This window comes from Hermetia illucens, chromosome 6 (genome assembly GCF_905115235.1).
Source record: "Hermetia illucens chromosome 6, iHerIll2.2.curated.20191125, whole genome shotgun sequence".
Taxonomy (NCBI): Eukaryota; Metazoa; Arthropoda; class Insecta; order Diptera; family Stratiomyidae; genus Hermetia; species Hermetia illucens.
The window spans coordinates 82474179-82498757 of record NC_051854.1 but is presented as its reverse complement, the minus strand read 5'-3'; the positions used below and the strand labels follow the sequence as shown (position 1 = coordinate 82498757).

The 24579-nt window shown below is 43.9% G+C and overlaps 1 protein-coding gene across 5 annotated transcripts in view; it reads right to left on the bottom strand.

Annotated features, from left to right (window-relative positions):
- Window positions 1-2621: 2621 nt before the first annotated feature.
- Window positions 2622-24579, bottom strand: part of LOC119660274 (dynein beta chain, ciliary) — a 146923-nt gene continuing 124965 nt past the window's right edge. For 4 of the 5 annotated variants that reach the window (XM_038068739.1, XM_038068740.1, XM_038068736.1 and 1 more), the window contains 4 exons: window positions 15029-15202; window positions 14819-14967; window positions 14592-14724; window positions 2810-2971 (listed from right to left, as the gene is read on the bottom strand). In XM_038068739.1, the coding sequence (XP_037924667.1) occupies window positions 2810-2971; window positions 14592-14724; window positions 14819-14967; window positions 15029-15202 (618 nt within the window). Of the gene's footprint in view, window positions 2972-14591; window positions 14725-14818; window positions 14968-15028; window positions 15203-24579 lie in introns of all 5 variants that reach the window. The other variant, XM_038068738.1, reaches the window with a different exon arrangement.

The following is a 24579-nucleotide window of genomic DNA, read 5'->3' as shown; positions in this document are numbered from 1 at the left end:
GATGTAACCACACCTCTATGAAAATCTGCTCATCCAAAGATTTTGCAGACCAGCCTGAAATCTTTTTCGGTTTCGGGCATGATAACTCTTTGCCCTGTGGCTCGACACATGTCTCAAAGAAGATTGCCTGGTGATCGCTGTGGGTGTAGCGGTCGCTGACGCACCAGAACATACCACGCGCCAGCGAAGGGCTGACAAAGGTCAGGTCTACAACCGAGCCTGACCTCCCTTTCTGGAAGGTGTTTACAGCACCTTCGTTTGCTAAAACCATATCCATCTGCGCGAAAGCTTCTATTAAACTGCGCCCCCTAGCATTTGATTCTCTGCTACCCCACTCTAGGGCCCAAGCATTGAAATCACCAGCAATCAACTTTGGACTTCGTCCCCTTGCGTCGAGAACAAGATTTTCAAACATTTGCTCGAATTCAGACAGTGTCAAACTTGGTGGGGCGTAGCAGCTGTATACATATACACCACTCACTTTTGTCCACACAAAGCCACTAGCTGACTGACTTGCAGTACATTGTGTGGGTTGCCGACCACAAGCCCGTATCGCCGCTCCACCAGTCGAATCTGTGACCCATATGTCACCGTGACGGTTTCTATACGGTTCACTTATGATGGCAATTTTCATCGTAGATTCGAACGTGGTCTGCTCAAGCAAATGCTGAGCGACAATGCAATGATTGAGGTTTATTTGTATAAACCTATCTCATTGCAGTGAGCGCCTTCCTAAATTCGGGACATTTACTACTTCCGGCAATATGCCGATTATCTTGTCCCTCTTTCACCTCGCACAATCGGCATTTGTGGTCCCTATTGCACTCCCTGGCAATATGGCTCTTCTCCCCACACCTTCTGCATCGATCGGATCGATCAAAGTTGCTGGTGCATACCTTGTCGAAGTGCCCGAACATGAGGCATTTAAAGCACCTCTTTAGTGAAGTCTGTTCTCTTAAACGGCAACGACAACCCATCCAATCCGAACTTTTCCGGCCGCCAACAACTTCTGCGCTGTCTCCGCTGGTACTCGTATTGTGGCCGTTTGAGTACCGCCATAGGCTTTTCGTAAACTCACAACAGACTCCTCGGCAAGTTCTTCCAACTTGAGTTGCTCCTTCAGAGCAGTACAAATTTCTGCTTTCGATGTTATTACGAGTACATCGAGATCCTTACATTGTATGTAGATCTCATGTTTTTGGGCACGCACTGCGGCATTCTCCCCAAGTGAGTCCTTCAGTGCGAAAGTCATCAGGCTTGCCCACGCTGGATCTTTTCAGCTTGAACATGAGAACCCCTTTCTGGGTTCTTTGGATTCGATTCACATTTCCGCGCAGGTCTTTTAGGTCGGGTCTGTTTGTCTGTCTGTCACACCCGATTTATTCGGAAACGGCTGGACCGATTGTCACGAAAATTGGTGAGAGTATGTAATCTGGTGGTCTCTTTACATGCAGTAAGTGGCGCCATCTTGTGTTAAGTTTAAGGGGGGGGGGCTCTCCATACATGCAAATGCAGGGTGCAAATTTTTTTTTTTCACAGAATGTAGCCATTTGGGGTATCAAATGAAAGGTCTCAATTAGTACTTTTCGAAACTGGTTCAATATTTGATATTGGGTGAAACATAGGGGAGTGAGGGCTCAAAATATGACCCCCAAAAAGTGTGACAAGTCTCGTTCTCAGAACCTATCCAACCAAAAAATCTGAAAAAAATCACAGTGGTGCATCTCTACGAAATCTAGGCCTCAAAATATATCCGATTCCGATATCTGCACAAATAAAGTTAATAATAGTATACTTTCACATTTTAGAAATTTACCCGGCACCCCCCTTATGTTCATCCCAGAAGTACATGCGTGTAATGAAGAACATAATGCAGAGTTTAGTGAAGTTTGAAGAAAATCCAACTATTATTAACAAAGTTATAGGAGGTGAAACTTTACAATTTTTTGTGAATTTCGTGCACTCAGCAACCTGCATGAAGTCAGTCATGTATACAGTATTCGGAAATAGGCAGTTTGTTTGTTTAGGGTGAGCGTAATATCTATGGCTGTAATATGTATGTATGTCTCGTAGTTTGGAAAACTATGAAGGATTATGTTGGATTTGTAGCTATATACGGATAGAAAAATGTGCGTTGAAATGTCTTACATAAGATGAACACAAAACCTTTATATCCGAAGCGCGAGCTTCCGGTATTCCGACTTGTTTTAATTGAATTGTGTAGTATTTTTCCCGATTTGTAATTAGGAACCAAGAAAACCTTTGTATGTTAAGTTTTGACTATGTGGAGCTTTGTGCGCCGCCCTTTTATGAGCTCACCTAGTTCATTGATCCTCTTATCAAACTCTCAATAGCGGGCTACAATTCTGTGCTATACTTGACATCACAAATCCGCGAATCTCGATGAAATCTTTTCATTTCTAAACAAAATTGCATGCAGAGTGAATGACGGCATAGAAATTTGTTCATTTAACAAACGCACATAAATTTACGCATCCACATGTATAGTACGTATTGTGCAGATAAATACATTTTTTTGGAATTAATTGTAATTCATGTATTCGGCACATTTGCAAATGACCTGACGCATATCAATTGTAGATTTCAAGAAAAAGACACTTTTAAGATGCTGATCTAAATAACAATAAAATTTTATTGCGCATTCAAGCAGATTTTGGAATATTTTGTCAATAGTCCATGGATCCAAACTCTAGGAGCTTTCTAATCTACAAACATATACATATCGCGATGTAGAGTAATAGCTGCTGCTATGGTCCAAATGGGATGCTGGAATCAATGAAACTTGGCTTTAGACTTGGAGCAGGAGAGCTACACCTGCCAGAGTCCACTTAGCCGGTTTATCCTTTGTTTTTAGATTAAAAGTCCAGACGTAAGTTGGGCCTCGGGTTCTTGTCTTGTAGACAGGACACTCGTACATGTTGCGGAGATCCTGCTTGTCCTGGGTAATCGCCTGTAAAGAAAGTAAAACTTTAAGTTTGTTCTCTAATACAAGGTATTGAAGAACAGTAAGCAATTAATTAAAAGCAATTAATCAATATCTCGGAGATGATTCTGTGAATGAAAAGCGACTTCCAATTTAGATGGACATGTAATCAATTTATTACTCGAAACGGATCGGAATATGATATGCACAATAAATCTGTTTGTTGTTTACTGCGGTCACTGTTGATTACTCCAACGATTTGTTATAAGGTCACTGTAATTTCTTAGAAAGAATAAATTATGTTACTGTACGGTTTGTTTTGACTCCAGGGAATCCCTAGTCTGCGCAAGGTTCATTTCGTGGGTTTTACACTATTAGGGAAGAGTGGAACTTATAGGGATTCCCAGCATTTCAAGAGAAAATTTCAAAGATTGAGGATACGTATAGCCAAGATTAAGGAATACGTTTCTGGCGTGAAATATTTTGTGATGATGTGAAAGTTCATATTGTGGTGAATTTATCTAATGTCTAAAGTATAAAAGCCTATTGGCAAACGAACGGCTAGACCCTCTACTAGTGGTGTTGGTGATGGGGTCAAAAACCGGTCAATTACTTGAAAGACCTATTATCAGAAATCACTTAAACGGAAAATATGAAAAAAATCATGGTGCTCCATGTAGGCCTCTAAATATTCTCCGTTCCGATACCTGTTCAAATAAAGTTAACAATACTGTATAATTATATTTTTGAAATTTACTACGAACTCTTTTTTAAGTTCATATCAGATCCCTGTAAAATATTAAAAAAGAATTTTTGGTACGTGTTAATTTAAATGTTGATATTTTTTCACGGCTTCTTTAATGTACAGACAAGACCCTCAGGGGTCGTCAGCGATCTTTAACGGGTCGCTTACGATACGGAGTGTGACGTCCTCGAGGTGCTCGAGTAAGTAGTTCTGATCCCCTAGCTGACAGTATACCTGCATCCTAGGTAGTACCCTCGAGAAAGCTTCTCGGTGAAGAACGAACCGTGAATGACCGGTACACGTCGGGACACACTGGGAGTCTCCGGAGCCGTCGGAGACGTCTGTTGACGTCGATGGGGTGATTTAAGCGTAGCATTGCCAAGCTGGTAGTTGTTACGTGTATCAGGAGCCAACTCCTTCGGGACCCTGGACGGGTAGTGTGCATTAAACCGATGTTAGTATACCGCGTTGCCCCGAGTGAGCGCTGATTCGTCCGTGAATTCCGGGATCAGCTAAGTGTGGGCTAGGCCTCAGCGAACTGGGGTAGGGGCTGTGTCCCCGAGGGTACACCCGTTCCTGACTATTGCGGTCCGTTCCCTTGCACACGATGCGCGGTTAGTTTTCCATGGAGAATTTACATAAATTAATAAAAAAAAATCGACCAAACTACAAGGAAGGAGGAAGAGCTGAGTGTATTTGGGCGCAGCACAAAAATACATCGTTCACCGCAGCGATCAGTGAAAGAGGCAGCGAGGGCTAGCATACCCGATGTGACACCGGGCGTCCAAATAAAGAGGAAGGCTTATCAAGTGGCGCGACTGACCGTGCGGAGATGGCAACTCCAACACCTTGTAATGCTCCTGTTCCGAAAGAAAGCTCAGTCAGAATCGCTAGTCCTGAGCAGATGAATTTGGCCACAAACCGAGTGGAAGTGCAGTCGACCATCCTAGCTAGAGCCGAAGAGGAAAGGCTCATCAGGAAATGCGCAGCAGTGGTGAAGCGATGCGGTTGGCTCCTCCAGAGGAAGGTCAGCAAAGGCGTCAAAAACAGGCTGACGGAACTGGAGGATCTATTGGACCACATCTCCTTCTGTAGGCGAACGTGGAGGGGAGCGGAAGACGATTGGAGATCAGAAACAGCTGAACTTTCCGCTGAAAACGCTGTTTGCGTCAAACGGACCGCAGATAGCCCACTGCAAAGCGAACCGGGGAAAAAGTGAAAAGAAGACGACGTGCCTGAAGGAGACTTTATCGAAGTAGTTTCCAGGGCCCAAAAAAAGAAAGCGAAGAAGGAAAAAAGGATACAACTAACTATGCCGCCAGAAACACGTCCGTCCAAAGACAAGGAGGCTGCCAACCAAAAGCCAGGGGCAGAAAAGACGGCGAAACGAAGAAGGACTAGACCGTCGGTTCTGTTCATTAAGCAGACGGAAGGCAAGGCATTCGCGGAAGTCCTTAGCAAAATCCGCTACAGGATGAAACCCGAAGATAACGGAGCAGAGGTGTCTTCATTACGGAAAATGAGGATTGACAGAGTTCTCATCGAACTGGGCCAAAGACGACTAACAAGAGTACGTTCTGCGAAGCGGTCAAGGGATTATTCGGGGCGAAGGCTCTTGTTCCCAGCCTAGAGCCCATGTGCTCTATAGAAATCCGGGATCTTGACTGTCTCACAGAAAAGGTCGAAGTGGAGGAGGCGACAAAGCGTGAATGTCCAGAAGTAACCAATGCCCGGGTAGGTATCACCTCTGTAAATGTTAGAGACCAAAAGCTCGCCATGGTGGAAGTCCCCGACCAATATGCGAGGAAACTCCTTAGCAGCGGGAGAATCAAAATCGGATGGGCAGTATGCAGGGTACGAATGCGGATAGTCCCCACCAAGTGGGACTATGGACATACGTGAGCAGCTTGCAAGGGACCGGACAGGAGGACAGCATGCCAGAGATGCGACCAAGTGGGTCATCAAGCGAAGACCTGCAATGAAAGCGAGAGTTGCGTTCTCCGCAGGGATCGTGGCGGGTCTGGTGAGAGCGTCGCACATACTGCGGGCTTGGAACGGTGCCCACCCTTCAGGGTGGAATTGGAAAGGCTTGGGTGCGAACGGCACGATCCGCATTTTACAAATTAACATGCACCGGAGTGCAACCACTCACCAGTTGCTAGCACAGTTCGCTGCGGAAGTAAATGCTGATCTAGTGCTAATTAGCGATCAATACCGAACAAGGACCCGTCCTCATGGCATCTTGACTTATTGGGCATCACTGCCATCTGGGTTCAGGACGACGTTTGACTTCGTGTACTTCCAGGGGCACACGAAAAAAAAATTATTCAATTAGCAGGGTGACACGAAATGGTTGTTGGAAGTACCTGGTTTGCGCGGAAAGCGGTCCACAAACATACGTGGGCCTCTCCAGACGGGACCACTTTCAACCAAATTGACCACGTGTTGATCTCGCGCCGCCACCTTTCAGCCTTGATGAATGTCAGAACATATAGGGGAGCGAATATAGACTCGGATCACTATTTCGTTGGCATGGTGCTCCGAGCTCGAATAACAATACCACCTAGAATTCCCTCTGACAATCAGGTGAGAGTTAACACTGAAGCCATCCTTAACACAGCCCTCCGCGACACCTATAAGAGGCAAATGGATGCCGCAATAACCGCAGTTAAAAACCTGGAAATGAAGCATCAACAAATGATCCCCTTCACCCTCTACACCTTTCATAACCACAGACTCCTCCGAATCACTAGCCATTCCTCTCCTTACGCCTTCCTTGGTTGAGTTCCTCATTGGTAACCTTGACCCCAATGTCGGACCTGGCCCCGATGGGCTTCCTAATCTCTTCCTCCTTAACTGTAGAAAACACATTTCCCTCCCCCTGTGTATAATCTACAACAAAAGTCTAGACGAATGCTACTTTCCCCGTCTCTGGAAAGAGGCCCTTATCATTCCTACCCTCAAGAGCGGAGACCCTTCCCTTGCTGTGAACTACCGCCCCATTTCCCTTCTCTCCTCTTGCTCCAAAATCCTAGAAAGATACGTCAACGACTGGTTGACCGCGCACTTCGGTCACCTCATTGTCAAACAGCAGCATGGTTTCGTGAAACATAGATCAACGGCTTCAAATCTTCTGGTCTTTACCAACTTTGTTGCTAAACGCTTGAATTCACGACAGGAGGTACATGCTGTTTATACTGATTTCTCCAAAGCCTTTGACACCGTTGACCATAACATTCTCCTCTCTAAACTTTCTTCGCTAGAGTTCCCTCCCTCAGTCATCTCCTGGCTTTCCTCCTATCTCTCATACCGTTCCTGCAAAGTTTCTTTTCATGGTCACTCATCTCGTTCCTTCTCTCCTTCCTCTGGTGTTCCCCAAGGCTCTATAATTGGCCCCCTACTCTTCCTGTTTTTTATCAATGACCTCGCCTCCATCCTCTCCTGTCCGTATGTGCTTTACGCAGACGACCTTAAATTGTTTGCCTCTGTTTCCTCTCCATTGGACTGTGCTCTCTTACAATCCAACCTTGATAATTTAGCCCGTTGGTGTTCGGTCAACAAGCTAACACTGAATGTCAACAAATGCCACTGGATGCGCTATTCCCTTAAACCCTCCCCGTCATCCTTTTCCTATTCTCTCAGTGGTCAACCCCTTTCACTACTGACCTCCTTCAAAGACCTGGGTGTAATATTCGACGATAAACTTCGTTTCAATTCCCACTTCGTTGACATCATCAATAGAGCTTCCAAAATGTCTGGTTTTATCCTACGTTCCTCGTCCGACTTTACCTCAATCCAGCCCTCCTTAACACTCTTCAATTCCCTTGTCAAAAACATCCTTGAATATTACTGTGTAGTCTGGTCCCCCTACCGCATCCGTGACAGCCGCGCTCTTGAAGCTGTACAACGCAAATTTACCCGGACCCTCTTTTACAAAAAGAACCTTCCACGGGTTGATTATCCGTCACGACTCCGCACCCTCAATCTCCCCTCCCTACAGCAACGCCGTATTTTCCTTGATGTGTGTACTCTTTTCAAACTCTGCAATAGTCTGATGGACTGCTCCGCCAACTCGGATATTACTCCCCGTATCGCCTCGTCTCATGACACACGTAATGCGGACATTTTTGATGTGCCCTTCGCCGAGTTCGAGATTTACTTTCACTCTCCGATCCCGAGGTTTTGCCGGGCCTACAATGCCCTACAGCTTGGTTCATTTGACTCTATGTCCCTCTCTAGCTTTAAGCGCAAAATATGCCATTTACATGCTCCTCCCTCTGAGGACAATATGTAATAAGAAATTTGCTTTCTGTGTATTGTCCTCATTAAATAAATAAATAAATAAATAAATAAATCTTCACAACCACCTGAAGAACGTTATCATGGATACGGCCACAAACAAACTTGGCCCCAGCCGCAATAAGAGTCGGAACGGCTGGTTTGATGATGAATGTAAGCTAGCAACGGAACGGAAGAACGCCGCATACCGAGTAATGTTGCATTCTCAAAGAACGCGGGCACGCGCAGACACTTATCACGAACTCCGTCGAGCAGACAAGCGACTTCACAGATGGAAAAAGGAAGCCTGGGAGAACCAACAAGTCTGTGAACTCGAAAAGTACAGGGAGCAACCGTACCAGGCGCGGAAGTTTTACCAACAAGTCAGTAGGATGAAGCCTTATACACCTCGATGCTCATCCTGGCGAGACAACGAGAGAGAAAACTGCTTTCCGACAAAATGGGCATATTAGAGCGATGGATTGAACACTTTGATGAACTACTGAAGAACCAGAACATCGGCGAGTTGGAGGTCCCGCCAACTGAAAACGACGGACATCTGCCATCACCAAGTTTAGAAGAAACAGTCCGTGCAATTCAGCGGCTCAAAAATCATAAGTCGCCAGGAGCCGATGTAATTACAGCGAATTGGTTAAATATGGAGGCGACCAATTACACCAAGTGGTTCATCAACTTGTGCTCAATGTATGGGACAGCGAATCAATGCCTGACGATTAGCGACGAGGCATTATCTGGCTCATATATAGGGAGGGAGATATCACACAGTGCAGCAATTATAGAGGTATTACGTTGCTGAGTACCATCTATAAGATATTCTCCGCTATCTTGCTAGGCCGGATAGCCCCATACGCCCAGAACATCATTGGCCCATACGAAAGAATCCTCACTCCAGCAAATCAACAACAGACCAGATTTTCTCTCTGCGGCAAGCGTTGGAAAAACTATTGGAATATGAACAACAGTTGCACCCTCTATTCATCGACTTTAAAGCCGCCTATGATAGCATAGCCAGGGTAAAACTGTACACGGCCATGAGAGAATTTGGTATCCCGACGAAACTAATAAGACTGACTAGGCTGGCCCTGACCAATGTGCGAGGCCTGATAAAAGCAGCAGGATCATTCTCAAGACCATTCGACATCAACAACGGTCTATGACAAGGGGATGCCCTATCATGCGTCCTCTTTAACCTGGCCCTCGAGAAAGTCATCCGTGATTCTGATGTAAATGCAAGAGGTACTATCCTCTTTAAGTCCACCCAACTACTGGCCCATGCTGACGATATTGACATCATGGGAAGAACGACCCGAGACGCACAAACTGCCTTCATCCAGATTGAGCAGGCGGTGATTGATGCGAGATCTTGGGCTGCACATCAATGAAGGCAAGACAAAATATATGGTGGCAACGTCAGCACCGAAGACGAACAAACCACAACATCAAACCGCACTGGTCAAACAGGAAGAATCGGGATAGGAGAATACAACTTTGAGACCGTTGACAATTTCTCCTATCTAGGGTCAAAAATCACAACCGATAACAACTACGATGATGAAATCCACGCACGGTTGTTGTCAGCCAATAGAGCCTATTTCAGCGTATAAAAACTGTTCCGCTCGAAACGTCTCACCATAGGGTCAAAGCTCTTGCTGTACAAGACTATGATCTTGCCAGTCCTCATGTATTCCTCGGAAACTTGGGTTCTTAGCAAGAAAAATTGCGAACTCTTGACCGCGTTCGAAAGAAGAATCCTCCAAAGAATTTTTGGCCCCCTACATGAGGATGGACGAATCCGTAGTCTACCCAATGACAAAATCTATGAGCGATACCATGACCGTCCGGTTGTGGATAAAATCCGGCTCAATAGATTACGGTGGACGGGTCACTTAATCCGTATGGATGAGGATGATCCCACCCAGAAAGTCTATAAGGGGTATGGTATGGGAGAAAAAGAAGACGAGGCAGACCCTGCCTAAGATGGAGTGATGGCGTAGGTCAGGACGCAGACAGCTTTTAGGAATATCCAATTGGTGGACCTCGGCGCAAAGCCTGAATGCCTGAAGTTCCTTATTAAGCCAGACCTAGACCGGATACCGGTTGTTGCGCCGTTGATGGTGGTGATGATGAGTAAATCGGGTGTGATGCAGATAGCCATCGAATCGTTTCTATAAGGTTTTGTTTTACACAAAAGCAGAACGAGTTTTTCGTTCTTCAACTCTAATAAAAACTTGTTGCACACTAGCCCCCTCCCTCTTGATAAATTGATTTTTCCCAGCGTCCCAAGTGTCCAGTTTATTGTAAAGATCTTTGTGGTAGACCGCTCCGGTAACAGCAGAAGCTTTCTTTGCTTCCCGTTTGACATTCTTGCCAAATTTACCAATGGACCAGTGTTGTATCAACGAAAAACTTTTGATAGAGGCTTTTCTCCTCACGTACCTTTATTTGAACATTGCCATTCCAAAGCCAAGTATCTCGGTACATGAACCGCCTATGGATTGTGCTTGATTCCACGATGCTTCGACATTTTTAATGGTTGACAATCGCATAAGTGACGTCGTTTCTTTTCTTTTCACACGATATCGCCACCATTTAATGCGTGCCAGGACAGTGCTTTTCTCACGTTGTTTGTTTGTTAAAATGTTGGCTTTTTATGATAATGTAGTCGATTTGCGTTGTACACTTACACTATAAAATGTTGGAAGGTGAAACAATCATTTAATAAACCATGTATTGACATGCAAAAGTCATGAGCTTCCTGAAAATTGATTGTAAGCTCACCACCCTCATTGCGGGCTACAAACGGTTTTCCTCCTGTCGTCGTCCGCCTCTTTACCCACATGACCATGAATATCGCTCGGAGTTACCATGTCATCGTTGGCAAATAATCAAGGCCCTTGTGTCAAGTAGTAGAAGGTATTTTTCTTATAATCGGGTCGACTTGCCTTCGTACGTATCCGATGAATAAATTAATTGTGCGATCAGCTGATCTAATAGTGTGCTTTAAAGGCATCAAGGAAGTCCTCAAAGATGGGAATGTCAACGCAATTTTGAATGTGTGGGCTACCAAAATAGAGGAGTTTATAGTCATTTTAACCGGGTTTGCATTCCATGTTGCCACTTTTGGCGCCACACCATTGAGTTCCTTGTAGAGCGCAAATTTCAATGCCCCTCTTACGAAGGACTTTTACGAGTTTCTCCGTCTTTCCAATGATGGCACCAATATTTGATGTGCGCACACGTATTTGTTATGCTCGGAATAATGTACTTACGTCGTGATGCCATCTGAGGTTTTATAGTCAATGGCGTGGTAGGTTATGCCGGCGACAACAGTTATGATTTTTGAAGAATATAGAGAGAATGGAAGTGGAATTTGTCTGAATTGTCCGAGAATGTTTAAAGTATTTTTTTGAGAATTGTGAAATTGATAATATAGGAAAAATAGGTTGCGTGGTAGCATATAAATCAAAATGTCCTCTAGGTAGGACTAGGATTATTACAACAAAAAATTTAGTGAACGGTGCTCTAATATGAGGTCAATTATAGCAAACTGCACATATCCCCAAAAACGTTAGTTTACCGATTCTCTTAGCTCAAGAATCTAAGAAACTGTAAACTGTGTCGTACATTCTTATCAAGCCAAGATATTATGAGGAGATTCAAAGTCAGGAAATTGTCACTCAATTTCTCAGTTCTTATATGCAATACGACCATTCTTTTTTCCGACCCGTCGCAATTTTTTGGCCTCTAACGACAAAGAAGGTTCAAGCTATACATTCAAATGGTCTTTATTTCGAAACTTAAACTTTACTAATTGTTGCTTCATTTGTGTTACAATGTTTCATAAAAAAAGAGAAAACTTTTGTCACACTCCAATATCTAGCATTACACCACTGACAGTTAAAAAGGAGTGGACCTCCAAGAAACAAATGAATTTAAAAAAAAGTCGCAAGTAAAATGACATTATTTGCGATATTCAAAATCAATTGCTAAAGAAATCGATTGGAAATAGGCATTTAAAATTGCATATATATTGTTGATATTTACCTTTAATCGGGGCAAAGCGCGTCAACCACTGGGATGAGTTTCAACCCGCCCAGCTTTGGCTGATCCTACGTGTTTTTCTGAGGCAACCCACTCGAAGGTCATACTTGAATAATAGAGCAATGGAATTATGACCTATCCATTGCCAACTCTGCTTTCTGATCAACACATCTATAAGTATCTACCGTGGTCCGACGAGATCCTTCGTTCGATATTGTATAAGGCTAAAGTACCTCGATCACAGGACGCAAGCAACCTTATGAGTAATAGTGGAAATCACTTTCAATGTGATGTGAGGAACAGGCTCAAGTTGAGGTTGGTATTGAGATAATCGTATTTTTGGATTATTTTTAGATTTAAAAATAGCGAAAACAAATCTAGTACTCCCAATACATAGAGCGACATTAAGTTCAGCACTGCCATTGACTTAAACAACGCGTTCCTAGATATACAAATAATTCGATACCTTCAGCTTTTCCCATTAACGCAGATAGGATGAGTGTGGCGACACGTCAAACTTGTTTTGTTGGTATTTATCATTAGTCCTACCTACACCCAACTCGCCACTTGGTTTGAAAGCATTTGAGATATTTGGGAAAGCTATTGTAGTCAATTGACGCGCTGCACTTTCTCCGGGTAAGTCAGCATCAAGAACGTCACCTTGCAATCCTGGCGAGCTCCACTTCCGACTTTAAATTTCTCAGAGCTATTAGCTGGAGCTTTTCCAAGATAATAAATGAAGAAATCATGCAGATATTCCTTCAATCGTCGCACTCAAAAGGGTGTCCTTTCTCAAAATCTCAATAAATAACCCCATCTTCTAACAACCATACAAGGATTGCCTGAAGAGATGCAAGTTGGCCATCAGGACTGTCAACAAGCAATTCCCCCTGAACAGCAACACCAACGAGTCTGCGAGACTCATAAGAATTTTACCAATCATCGTGAGAGCCCATCATTTTTAAAAAGGGGGAAATATACTGGAATCTTCTGGTCAGACCCTGGTGCCTGGTGCTTCTCCGCCAGCGATGAGGATTATGAACTGGAACCCCGCTTTTAAATTTTACAGCCTCCGCCATGCGAGATTATTGAATCTTAATTTTAAATTTAAATCCACTGGGCATTATACTGACAGCATAATGCCTGTCATATTCAGAAGCAGCAATAAAAGGTACTCCTTGATGCGTAGAAATTCACAGAAGTTGTATTTCATTCGAAGGACTTTCTGCCAATTATTCTCACCTTTTGCCTATTAAAGACCCCAGAACGTATCCTGTACATCCACCTAGGGACGACTTCTTTATGTCCCAGCAGAAACCGAGGTGATCAGTACGCTTGAGTCGTCGCTACAATATAAATAATAGACTTGGCCTTCCTGGACATAGAGGAAGTATTCAACATCGTTAGTGCCAAAGCCATGAAGGAGATTCCAATCATAGTAGGATTGAAGGAGTGTGTTATCCATACGAGTCGAGTTGGGACAAGTGTGCGCTGATGTTATTTAGCACCAAAGCAAAGCTACCAGAATTCCTCCTCTCATAGCTAAATTGATAAAATTGGCTCTTCCTACAATGTTAAGTATTTAGTGTGATTTCCGATCCTAAGTTGAGTTCGCATCAACTTAATGCCGGAGCGGACCAAATGGGGAGCAACTTACTCCCTCTTTTTGTGGTCCACGGTCCCTCGTTTAGGGCTTAGCACCCAAACTTTAAAAAATTGTCAGGCGATGACGGCTTTACGGTTTCTTACCAGAGCAGAAGCAAACCGTCAGACGCTGCCTCACCTCTACCCTTGGACCGTGACCGAAGCGGCTCGCAAATGTTAGGTGCTCCTGTATATAATTTTTAGAACACAAGATGACTACGAATTACGAATTACGCTTCGGTCACGCTGCTCCCTGGGCGGAGGTGAGGCAGCGTCGGACGATTTGCCTCTGCTCTGGTAAGAAATCGTAAAGCCGTCATCGCCTGACATTTTTTTAAATGTTTAAAGTACCTATCAGCAGCGGAAAGGGGAAGGAAGTTTTAAAAACCAAAGCTGAAATATGCATACGAAAATGGCAATGACATATTGACACCACTGGTTCCAAAAATCAATAAGAATTCTTTAAAAACGCAATTAAACAACTCAAGATTCTAAACAAGAAAATAAAATACCGCCAAAAGTATGGGAATGTGAATTAAACATTGAATTAAAATTATCAAAAAAGCGTTTGATGGGCTCAGTTTCACTTTGCTTGCTGTAGTATTCGTTATTCTAATGAGCGATTCTCCTGCATCCATAAATGGTCAAGTAAGTAACACAAAGCTATCCTGACGCAAACTAGATTTGGGAAAAACAACTTTAAAAATTGAAATATTCTACCGATGCCCGTGAGAATTTCTATAATGACATCATAAGCCTAGTTCAGTCCATGTTCCGAACAATGAAATCAAAACTTTTGTTTGTATTCATGAGATGATTTCGCGTGCGTATGGATCTTGAATCGATTCAGATTGAAGCGTACAACTACCCTGAATTCGAATAAATCTTATGTACGAAATGCCCTGGTTTGTAGCTTACCCTAATATTTATGACTGGCATTGAGGGGTAGAGCTCCTTTAGTCGTGATTCCATTATGATACCCTGCTGGACGTCCCAGCGGGCTCCTTCCATGAAGATTCCGTGAACATAGGCTCCTTCACGAGGCGCCGTTCTGCAAAAACCATAAATATTTATCAAGCAGTGAAGGCAATGATGTAACTGCATATTTTCAGTCAAGCGTTGCGTAGATTTTGAAGGTGACTTACGTAAAATCCTCCTTTTGTTTCTTTGTCACGTCACAGTGCAGGCACATTTTGTCCAGTGGAAGCTCGTTGCGACGGGCTGTGCTCTGCATGATCGCTGTTAGCAAGGATTGGGGATTGAAAAAGCCTGCGAGCCAGACGCAAGAGGGGAGCTGAAATGGACGAACTCATGTTCAATGCAATGAATTTCAAATGTCTCTTGAATTATTCTACCACAAAGTCCGTTGACCAAGTTTCGAGCTCACGCAGGCGGAGCAATAGATCAACGAACCACGATGTCAACCCCAACAGCGAAGGATATGCCCGAGCTGCCCATATTTGCGGTACTTGGTCCAGGAAGAGAGCATTCTCCAGCTCTTCCATATCCGAGGTGATCGTCAATTCGCCCTGAAATTAATTCGCAGACATTTAAAAAGAAAATACTTTAAAGAGTTCCTATGTGTATGCAATTTCATATTGTTACTAAATTTGTTGGTTCAAAACTTGGATGGTTGGTAGTTGTGTATTTTACAGTAAAGAACATAGGAATGTGGACAAACAGGAAATATTCTGAATATTATTAAATTTTATTAAGAGATATAACAAAAATGACGGGTATTAATTGGAATAATACTTGACACAGAATGGGAGGGAGAGAGTGTTTTCATCTACGCCTTTAGGAATTTATTACTCAATGTGCTATTATAAGGTTTTGGCATCCCTGGAAAAACAAACGCAAACAAGCGCATCTCCTCGAAAGTGCCTAACCCAAATGTTTTCTAATGCCATGAAGATTCTAGAAAGCATCCTTGCCATTGACGGATTTTGGAGGCCTTGCTGGTTAGGTTATTTTTTAATACCCATTTTTACGGTTTTGTGTAAAACAAAACCTTATTAAAATCGATGTACTGTCTGTCCGTCTATTTGTCTGTCTTTTTTTATGGATAAAGGTGGAAATCTTACAAGGACACTGCGGCGCCAAGTTGGGATTCTCACCCACTAAAACCACCCCCACTTTCTCCTTCTTCCTTCCTTGCAGAACCGCCGCAAGGCATTACTTCGCGGGGTGGACTGCGCTCTAAGCAACCAAACCTTCTGTTCTTCGTGTCTTCTTTCCGCGCTTCGCTTTTTCAAGCGCCTCCTGTATACCTTTGATTGCAGAGTTTATCGTACACCAGTTTCTCTCCGACTTCAGCATTTCCCCGACGATGTTCTGCGGGCTTATCTTGACTTTCAGGAGTCTTCCAGGCTCCTCTTCTCTAAGTAAAATCGTGGACAGTGAAACACAACATGCTCCGGGTCCTCAGGTGTGCAACCACATTCAGGACAAAAGGGAGAATCATGCAGCCTGAATTGATGCAGATACTTTCGGTAACCACCATGACCTGACAGGAATTGTGTCAGATGGTAGTTCATCTCACCGTATCGTCGCTAGATCCACGGGGCATCAAAGTGTGGGTCCAGCGACCCCTCTGCGAGTCATCCCACCGTTACTGCCACTTTTCCAGCGATTCTCGCCTTGCTGCCTTTCGGTATTCTGCATACTTTTCAAGTGGGTTCATTTTCCTTTTCTCGTACAAGCAGCGTGTCTCACAGAATGTCTATCGGGATCATTCCCGCAATAACACACGCTGCGTTGCCTGATATTGTTCTGAAGGCGCTGCACACCCTTAGCACCACTAAGCGGCAAGCCATATTTACCAAGTAATCTACGACTGCATCTTGGGCCTCCAATGTTAGGTATCATTCGCGCTAATGATACGCTGGTATTTGCCGCTTTCTCGCAGGCATAGTCCAGGTGTCCCTTGAAATTGATTTTAGTGTCAATTATCACCCCCAGGTATTTGATAACCGGTTTCGAAGTGATGATATTCCCCTTCCTACGGTTGGTAATCAAGACCGCCTCCGTCTTTTCTTCCACAAGGTCAACCTGAACCATCTTCAGCTTTTATGGCGCTAATGGATTCGTTAGCGTACACTTCAACGTCTTCAGGTTTTTTTCGCGACGACAACCACAGCTTGATCATATGTGAAACCGATTATCATGGCCTTCTTTAGCACGGCAAGGACAAGTACCCCATAGTACATCACGTTCCATAGGAGAGGACTCAACACTGAGCCCTGTGGTACTTCAGCGGTGACGGTGTACTGCTTGGATCTCTCATTCGTATCGTACTAAAGTGTCCTCTCCGAGAGGTTAATTCCGAGGAGCTTAGTCAAATAACTAGGAACACCCGTTTTAGTCAGTGACTTTTTTATCCACTCCCAGCTGGCAGAATTGAACGCATTTTTGACGTCCATCGTCACCACAGCACAGCATTTATTAGATAACATCGCGCCTCGAGCTAGCTTCAAAACAACATCTACGGCGTTCATCATTGAGTGGCCTTGTCGAAATCCAAATTGTCGCTCCTGTAGTCCATCCTTATATTCAATGATAGGGAGCAGTCTATTGTAAATGACCCTTTCGAGCGTCTTTCCTACCGTGTCGATGAGGCAAATCGGCTGGTATGATGATGGATGTCCTGGGTGGTTATTCGGCTTCGGCAAAGTTGCGCAAGTTCCTCCTCAGTTACCGCAGGTATGGTGTAGACGTCCAATGGTTGCTTGTGTTGTTTACGCTCCCCTTTATCCGAGGGGAAGAGCGCCATTACGATATCGAGTGGAAGATGCGGGTAGGTCAGTTGTGGTGTTCGCCCTCTCATTTTCTTCATAACCATCCTGTACGCTGTTTCCCAGGGGCTTTGGTGTGCCTCTGCGCAAAGCTCCTTGAAGCATTCTCGCTTGCTGGTCCGTATAATCTGCTTAAGTCTACCTCAAAGGTTCACATATAGTTGCCGTTTCTCATCGAAGTCCGGTCCTTCTAGCTCGAAAACATACATCCCGCAAGTTTTGCGATCTCTTCTTTCCACCAATAGTTTGAGCGTTTTTTTGCGAGGACCCGCCGCCTCGCTATAACAGCGTCGCATGTTCTCGTTATGCGTTCCATCATTTGCTCTACTTTTTCTGTAGCCGCACCACCGGGATTTAACCCTCCCAATAGCATCTCTATGAATGCATTCTCATCCAACTTTTTCACGGCCCAACTCCGCGGGAGCGCACATCGCCGCATGGGCCATATTCGACCTAGTATAATGCTCATTGATAAACCATACCATTCTCCTCACAATGTGGTACTCACATATGTCAGATCGACTGTTGAGCCCGACCCTGCCCCACAAAAAGTGGAAACATTTCCCGTATTGATAAGCACCAAGTCTAGCTTCGCAAAATCTTCGAGCAGGATACGGCCCCTGGTGTTCGTAATGCGATTGCCCCAATCCACGATCCACACGTTGAAATCACCTGCTATGATCTTGGGGGGTTTCGATTTCTTGCATCCGAGACTAGAATACCTAGCATTCCTTCGAATTCTTTCTATCGTCGCGCTTCGTGGAGCGTAGCAACTATATAGGTAGATACCAGCTATTTTTGCCCTGATGAATCCAACTTCTGAAAACTCCATTACTTTTTGAATAGCTTGATTTCCACACGCCCAGATTGCCGCCTTGCCAGTTACATCTGCAGTCCAGGCACTGCTCTTATTATTGCGATAAGGCTCGCTAATTATGACAGCTTCGATTCTCTTCTCATAGATGGTCTGCGAGAGAAGGTCTTGCGCTCTCTCACAGTGGCTGAGGTTGATTTGTATCAACCTCATTTCTTTACTGCAGTCAAGGCTCTCCTAAACTCTGCTGCCTGCAACGTGTCAACAGTCGACGCCCTTTTTCCTCAGCTCAGCTTTGCACTCCCTGAACATATGACCTTCATTTTCTCTAACTTTTTGAATTGCTACAGTCACCGGTGCATTTCGGCGCTATTGCAGGCATCCAAAGCAGCGCTTGAGGGACAGCTGCTCCCTAAGTCGGCAAACGACCCAACCTATTTTCACTTTACCAGCCGCCAGAATCTTAAGCGCTGCTTCAGCTGGTAAACATATAGTTGCCGTTTGCGTGCCTCCGTATGCCTTCCTCAGTCATCTGATTGCGGAATTTTGCAACCCAAGTGGTCCGAATTGCTTTTTTAAGGCGTCGCGGATATCCTCCTTGGTCGTAATTTCATCAATGTCCTTACAATGTATAACAATCTCCTGCTTTCTGGCCCGTACTTGTGCGTCTTCTCATAAAGACTTTTCCACCTTGCTGAGGAAATTTTCAACGGTTTTACCCGGAGACTTCTTCAGCCCAGCGTCAAATCTAATTTTTGGGAGCGTCTGATTCGGCTGACGTTTTCTCTAAGGTCCATCAGCTCAGGATCGGATTTGATGTTCCTGAGGATATTGGAGATACATGATAATTAATTCGAACCGTAAAAGAAGATTTATGTGTCGCATTTTTCTTTCCGCCAACCTTGGTCCATGCTTCTTTTGTTCCTTTTTAGGGCTTTACCTCCCTGGGGTTGATTGGAGCCGGCGCAGCATTTTCCACGATTTTGGTAAATTTGTTTGCCTTTCCTGGTGGGAGGCCTTTTTGCCTTTTCGCATAATGCGAGGATTCGAAAGAACCGCCCTTTGGATTTTGAGGGGGAGCCACTTGTGTTGACTGGGTGATGGTTGATTTCTTCGAGGCATTTTTTTCGTCCTTGGCACTATTGTACAGTACACGAATGGTACGGACCGTGTTTTTGATGGCCTGGTGCACATTGTGTTTGTCCTTTATAAATTCAGACAACTCTACTATTTTACCTTCGAGTAGGGCAAACGATGATTCGTCCGTATTCTGACATTGTTCCTCTGCTTGGTTTTCCACTGGGCACTTCCGTATTTACTAGCCTTCCGGGAGCTTCCCTGATTTCGTTCTTTTATCAACGTTGATTTCGGAGGGTATCGCAAGATCGTTGAGCTGCTCCTAAACGGATCAAATACTAAGTCCTACGACATGTTCCGGCCAGGTGTAGTCAGCCCACTATGGGCTAATAAATGTCCAGTTTGTGGGACATCTTTTCGTGTATTTTGAACGGGCGTTCTCGGGAGTTATGTACTCCTTTTAAATGCCTCTTTCTCCAGGCTACTTGTAGTATTCGATGCAACGATGGACAAGTAATCCACCACCGAGGCACTGCAGGCAGAAGTTGTTTAAAATACAAAAAAATCGTCTTGGTTTTGACTGATTTCATGGTCCGCTAACTCACAGGTCATAACAATTCACTTGAATAATTTTTTTAAAATACTTCTAGTTGTTGGATTAGTCTTTTTGACATATCATTAGATTCAGGGCAGTCTGAAGAACTTTTTGAGGTTTCCAATTCCAATTCATCCCAGAAATACAAAATTTGGCAGCAGGCGACAATATAGGACATAATTCTGAAGTTGAAATTAATGTCCATGTCCAATTCAACTAATATTAACAAAGTTATAGAAGATCAAATTTCGCATTTCAGGTAAATTTATTGCACCCTAAGGCGTGTATGACGTCATCATCATATAACGTCATTTTATATGGACGGCGGAGTACATGGGGACGATTTAGCTTCCTTTCTTGGCTTTTTTAGTTATTTGCATCATCATCATCAACGGCGAAACAACCGGTATCCGGTCTAGGCCTGCCTTAATAAGGAACTCCAGACATCCCCGTTTTGCGCCGAGGTCCACCATCTCGATATCAGTATCAATTGCTCGAGAGAGACATGTTTATATGTGTATGTGTAATAAAGCTAATATAATAGACACTTGGTTATCTTGTTACCAGCGGATTTTAATTTCCGTAGATGCTTTTGGGCAGGGAGTAAAGTAGAAATGCGTGAAAATGCGTTAGATCAGTTCTTAGTCTTAGAGTTTAGCAAAATATTGCCGAATATTTTGTATTCTTAGCTATGTAAGCTAAAGGAGGGTATAGAGCATTAAAGGGACCTCTAAGAAATATTTTTCGAGGATGTCTTGCTCTGGGCTACGTGCCTTCTTCCTGGCAACAGGCTAAGGTAGTTTTCATACCGAAACCTGGGAAAGATGACTATTCTAATCCAAAGAACTTCAGACTTCATTCTTGCTGAAAGGTTTGGAGAGACTGGTGGAGCGTCACATTCGTGGAAACGCACTTAGGTCACACCGACTTAGTGAAAACCAACATGCTTACCAACGTGCAAAGTCCTGTGAGTCTGCTCTTCATTCTTTGGCCACAAAGATAGAGGATGCAACTTTAAATGGTGAGTACGCGATGGGGGTGTTCGTGGACATTGAAGGGGCTTTTGTGATGCCGCCAGAGCGCATGGTGTTGATGATGCTTTAATTAAGTGGATCCATGCTATGCTAACGCAAAGATTGCTGTGCGCTGAGGTAGGGGTCGATCGCTACCTGACTACAGAAGCAACGAAGAGCTGCCCCCCAGGAGGTGTGCTTTCACCACTTCTGTGGAGTATGCTGATCGACTTACTACTATGCGAACTGCAAAATTTGCCAATACATGTTCAAGCTTATGCTGATCGGGATCTTGGAACGGTGTGTAGGAATATACAACGTGCCGTTGATTTGATAGACAGCTGGTGTCTCAGACATGGTCTGTCAGTTAATCCAAATAAAAACACAATGGTTTTATTCACAAAAAGGAGAAAACTGGATGGACTTTGCCTCCCTAAGATGAGGGGTACTACCCTTCAACTCTCCGAAGAAGTGAAATATCTGGGAGTCACTCTAGATAAAAAACTTCTTTGGAACAAACATGTAGAGGTAAAGATGAAACGAGCTCTCACAGCTTATGGGCTGTGAAGACGGACCTTTGCCTCGACATGGGGACTCAGGCCGCATGTGGTAATGTGGATATACGTTGCCATCATTAGGCCGATGTTCGTACATGCATCTGTAGTGTGGTAGGTGTGTAGGTGAGACAAAAAGGTTTTCACCGTAAACTAGCCGCACTGCAAAGAACTGTGTGTCTGCATATCACTGCCGCCATGACCACGACATCCGGCGCAGCTCTAAATGCACCACTCAATATGTAGCCCCTGAATTTATTTATTTAAAGCATTGTAATGAGAGCAGCTCATAGATTAATTCGATTAGATGTATGGCAAAACAACGGGGGGCACAGAGCATTGGAAGAGTTACTGGGAGGGCTGAATCCAGTTCTTACAATACCTTCCGATTCTCGTGTCCCCATACCTCTGTTTGGTAGAAGATATGAAGTTACCCTGAAGCGTAGAGAGGACTGGGAAGACCCAGGGGAATGCGTGGCGGGATATACGGAAGTCTTCTACACCGATGGTTCAAAAACAGAAGAGTGTTCTGGAGCCGGAGTCTACCTCTCGAATAAAAACGAGAAGTGGGCTTTTCCTTTGGGACAATATGCCACGGTTTTTCAAGCCGAAGTTTATGCGATCCTTAAGGTGGCAAACTGGGTGATTGAGAAGCGGTCGAAGGGCAGGCGCATCGCAATCTGCAGTGACAGTCAAGCTGCAGTGAGGGCATTGAGCAGTCCTTTGATCACCTCGAAAATCGTTCAGGAATGCAGAAACCGTTTGAACTCTATGTCTAGATTCAATACGGTGGAATTACTCTGGGTACCTGGTCACTGTGGCATAGAGGGAAATGAAATCTCGGACGCTTTAGCGAAAGAGGGGTCAATCACCCCTATGCCGGGACCGGAGCCAGCAATTGGAGTAGCAGTAGCATTGGCTAAGTCTGTTCTCAAAAACTGGGAACAAGCTTCCCATAATGACAGGTGGCAGAGCCTAAATGCTGCTCGACACACCAAACTTTTGCTGCCAGAACCGAACATACGTACCGTAAAGTTTATCCTGTCGAAAAGCAGGAGGACTTGCAGGTGTATTGTGGACATTCTGATAGGCCATAATTCACTAGCTGGGCATATGTTCAGAATAGGAATTACCGAAGATGATACGTGTCCCTCCTGTAATGAGGAAGCGGAATCCACGGAGCATTTCCTATGTGAATGCCCCGCCTATGGACGCATCAGGCATCAGGGATCTTTGGTGTCGATGTTCTCCAATTGCGACGGGTAGCATCACATCCACTAACGGAAATCCTGCGATACGTTAACGAATCCGGAATATTCCGTTAGACGGGGGAGTCGAGTACAATGGGCCAACACGGCCTGAGTGCTCAGAAGCTGTAGCTTCTCCACCACCATACACACACACATAGCTATGTAAGAATGAAAAATCGTACATAGAAAGTTGGTCACATAAGATGACTCCAAAACCCTTTACCTGAAAAGCCGACCTTCCTTCTTTGACGCGCATACAGTGCAACTGGACCTCAAAAAATGAAACAATTAAAATGAAAAAGATTTTTTCCAGATTGATCCTAGAAGCGGAGGAAGTGAAGCAAGTTCACCTGATATCATTTCAAAACATCAAGAAAAAGATAGATACAAAATTAGATAAATACGTTTTCTGAACCTTAAAACCCGTTATGCTCATAATACGTTAAAATCGAATCGGATCTACACAAAGAATAATGCAATAAGTGCACCAGCCAAATTTCAAGGAGTCACCTTGCTCTTTGCCAAGCATTGCATGTTATCTCACAGTCAATTTGATCACCGACAACCGCGAAAATATCGAATAAATTAATCCACTAAAAACCAAACCTGATAAGATTTCTCTGTTCTCAGCATTGCTCTATTCCATAAATATCACAATTTTTTGTAGATATGCAAGTTGCGAGACCATGATGAGGACACAATACACCTAACATCTTGTTTTTTGGATATATTGACCGCAAAGAAGGTCGCGATTCACAATGACTGAGCGTTTCTGAGTTCAGCTAATGCAAAATTAGCTAAAATTTCCAATGTCAAGTTCGAAATAATCCAATATTTTAACAACTCATTGAGATTAGCAATGGAGTTTGCAACCTCTAGTCCATGAATGGTTGAGGAGCTGCGTAAGCCTTCCATTGAGTACTCTCTTTCTAGTTGAGGTAGTGAAATTTCAATGTTGAACAAACAGTGTAGCACTTGAGTATCTATTTTCAATGGGACATAATTAAACCCAAGTAGATAGAGATATACATACATATGTATCTGGTATACTCAATATACAATATACCGTATATTATATTCAAATTGTATCTGGCATAAATTATTTTAAATATTTATCTTTTCAAATTTGAGGAGCATCTTGAGAGAGTTTCATTGAAGTATCTACTTTGATTAACAAAACTAGGCATTCTCTTCTGAAGTTTCATCTATTTCATCGTTTTCTGAAAATTCACTTAAATTGTTACGATTGGAAAGGCATTAGCTGGTTTGAATTATTTCGATAAGAATCCTTTGGAGTCATTTTCACTGCTGGATAGATTAAGATGTTCAGGCTTTTTACGGTTTTGTTTGCAAAACAAAACCTTGTTAAAATCGGTTCAATGTCTGTCTGTGTGTCTGTCTGTCTTTTTTTTCCATAGTTATAAGGTGGAAAGGTTCAAAACCGACTGCTGGCTCCTGCCATGCAGTTGTGTGAGACTCCTACTCACTAAAACCACCTCCTTCTTTTACCACTCTTCCCACGGGACTGATATAAGCATTCATCGCGGGGCTGGATCAGCTCTTAATTGCGGCTCATTATTGTTCTCTCCCTTTCTTGCTTTCTTAGCAGTTCTTAATGCCTTAGCTGTTGATGAATCATTTTCAGCTCAATTACCACTTGATTCGAAGCCTTCGGCTGTCTGCGATCGCCTAGTTCGGTGCGCTGTAAACCTTGGGCACTCAAATACAACATGCTCTGCATTCTTAGCCACGTTACCACATCTTGGACAGCATGGTGACTCGTCGTGTCCAAATCGATATAGATAAGCC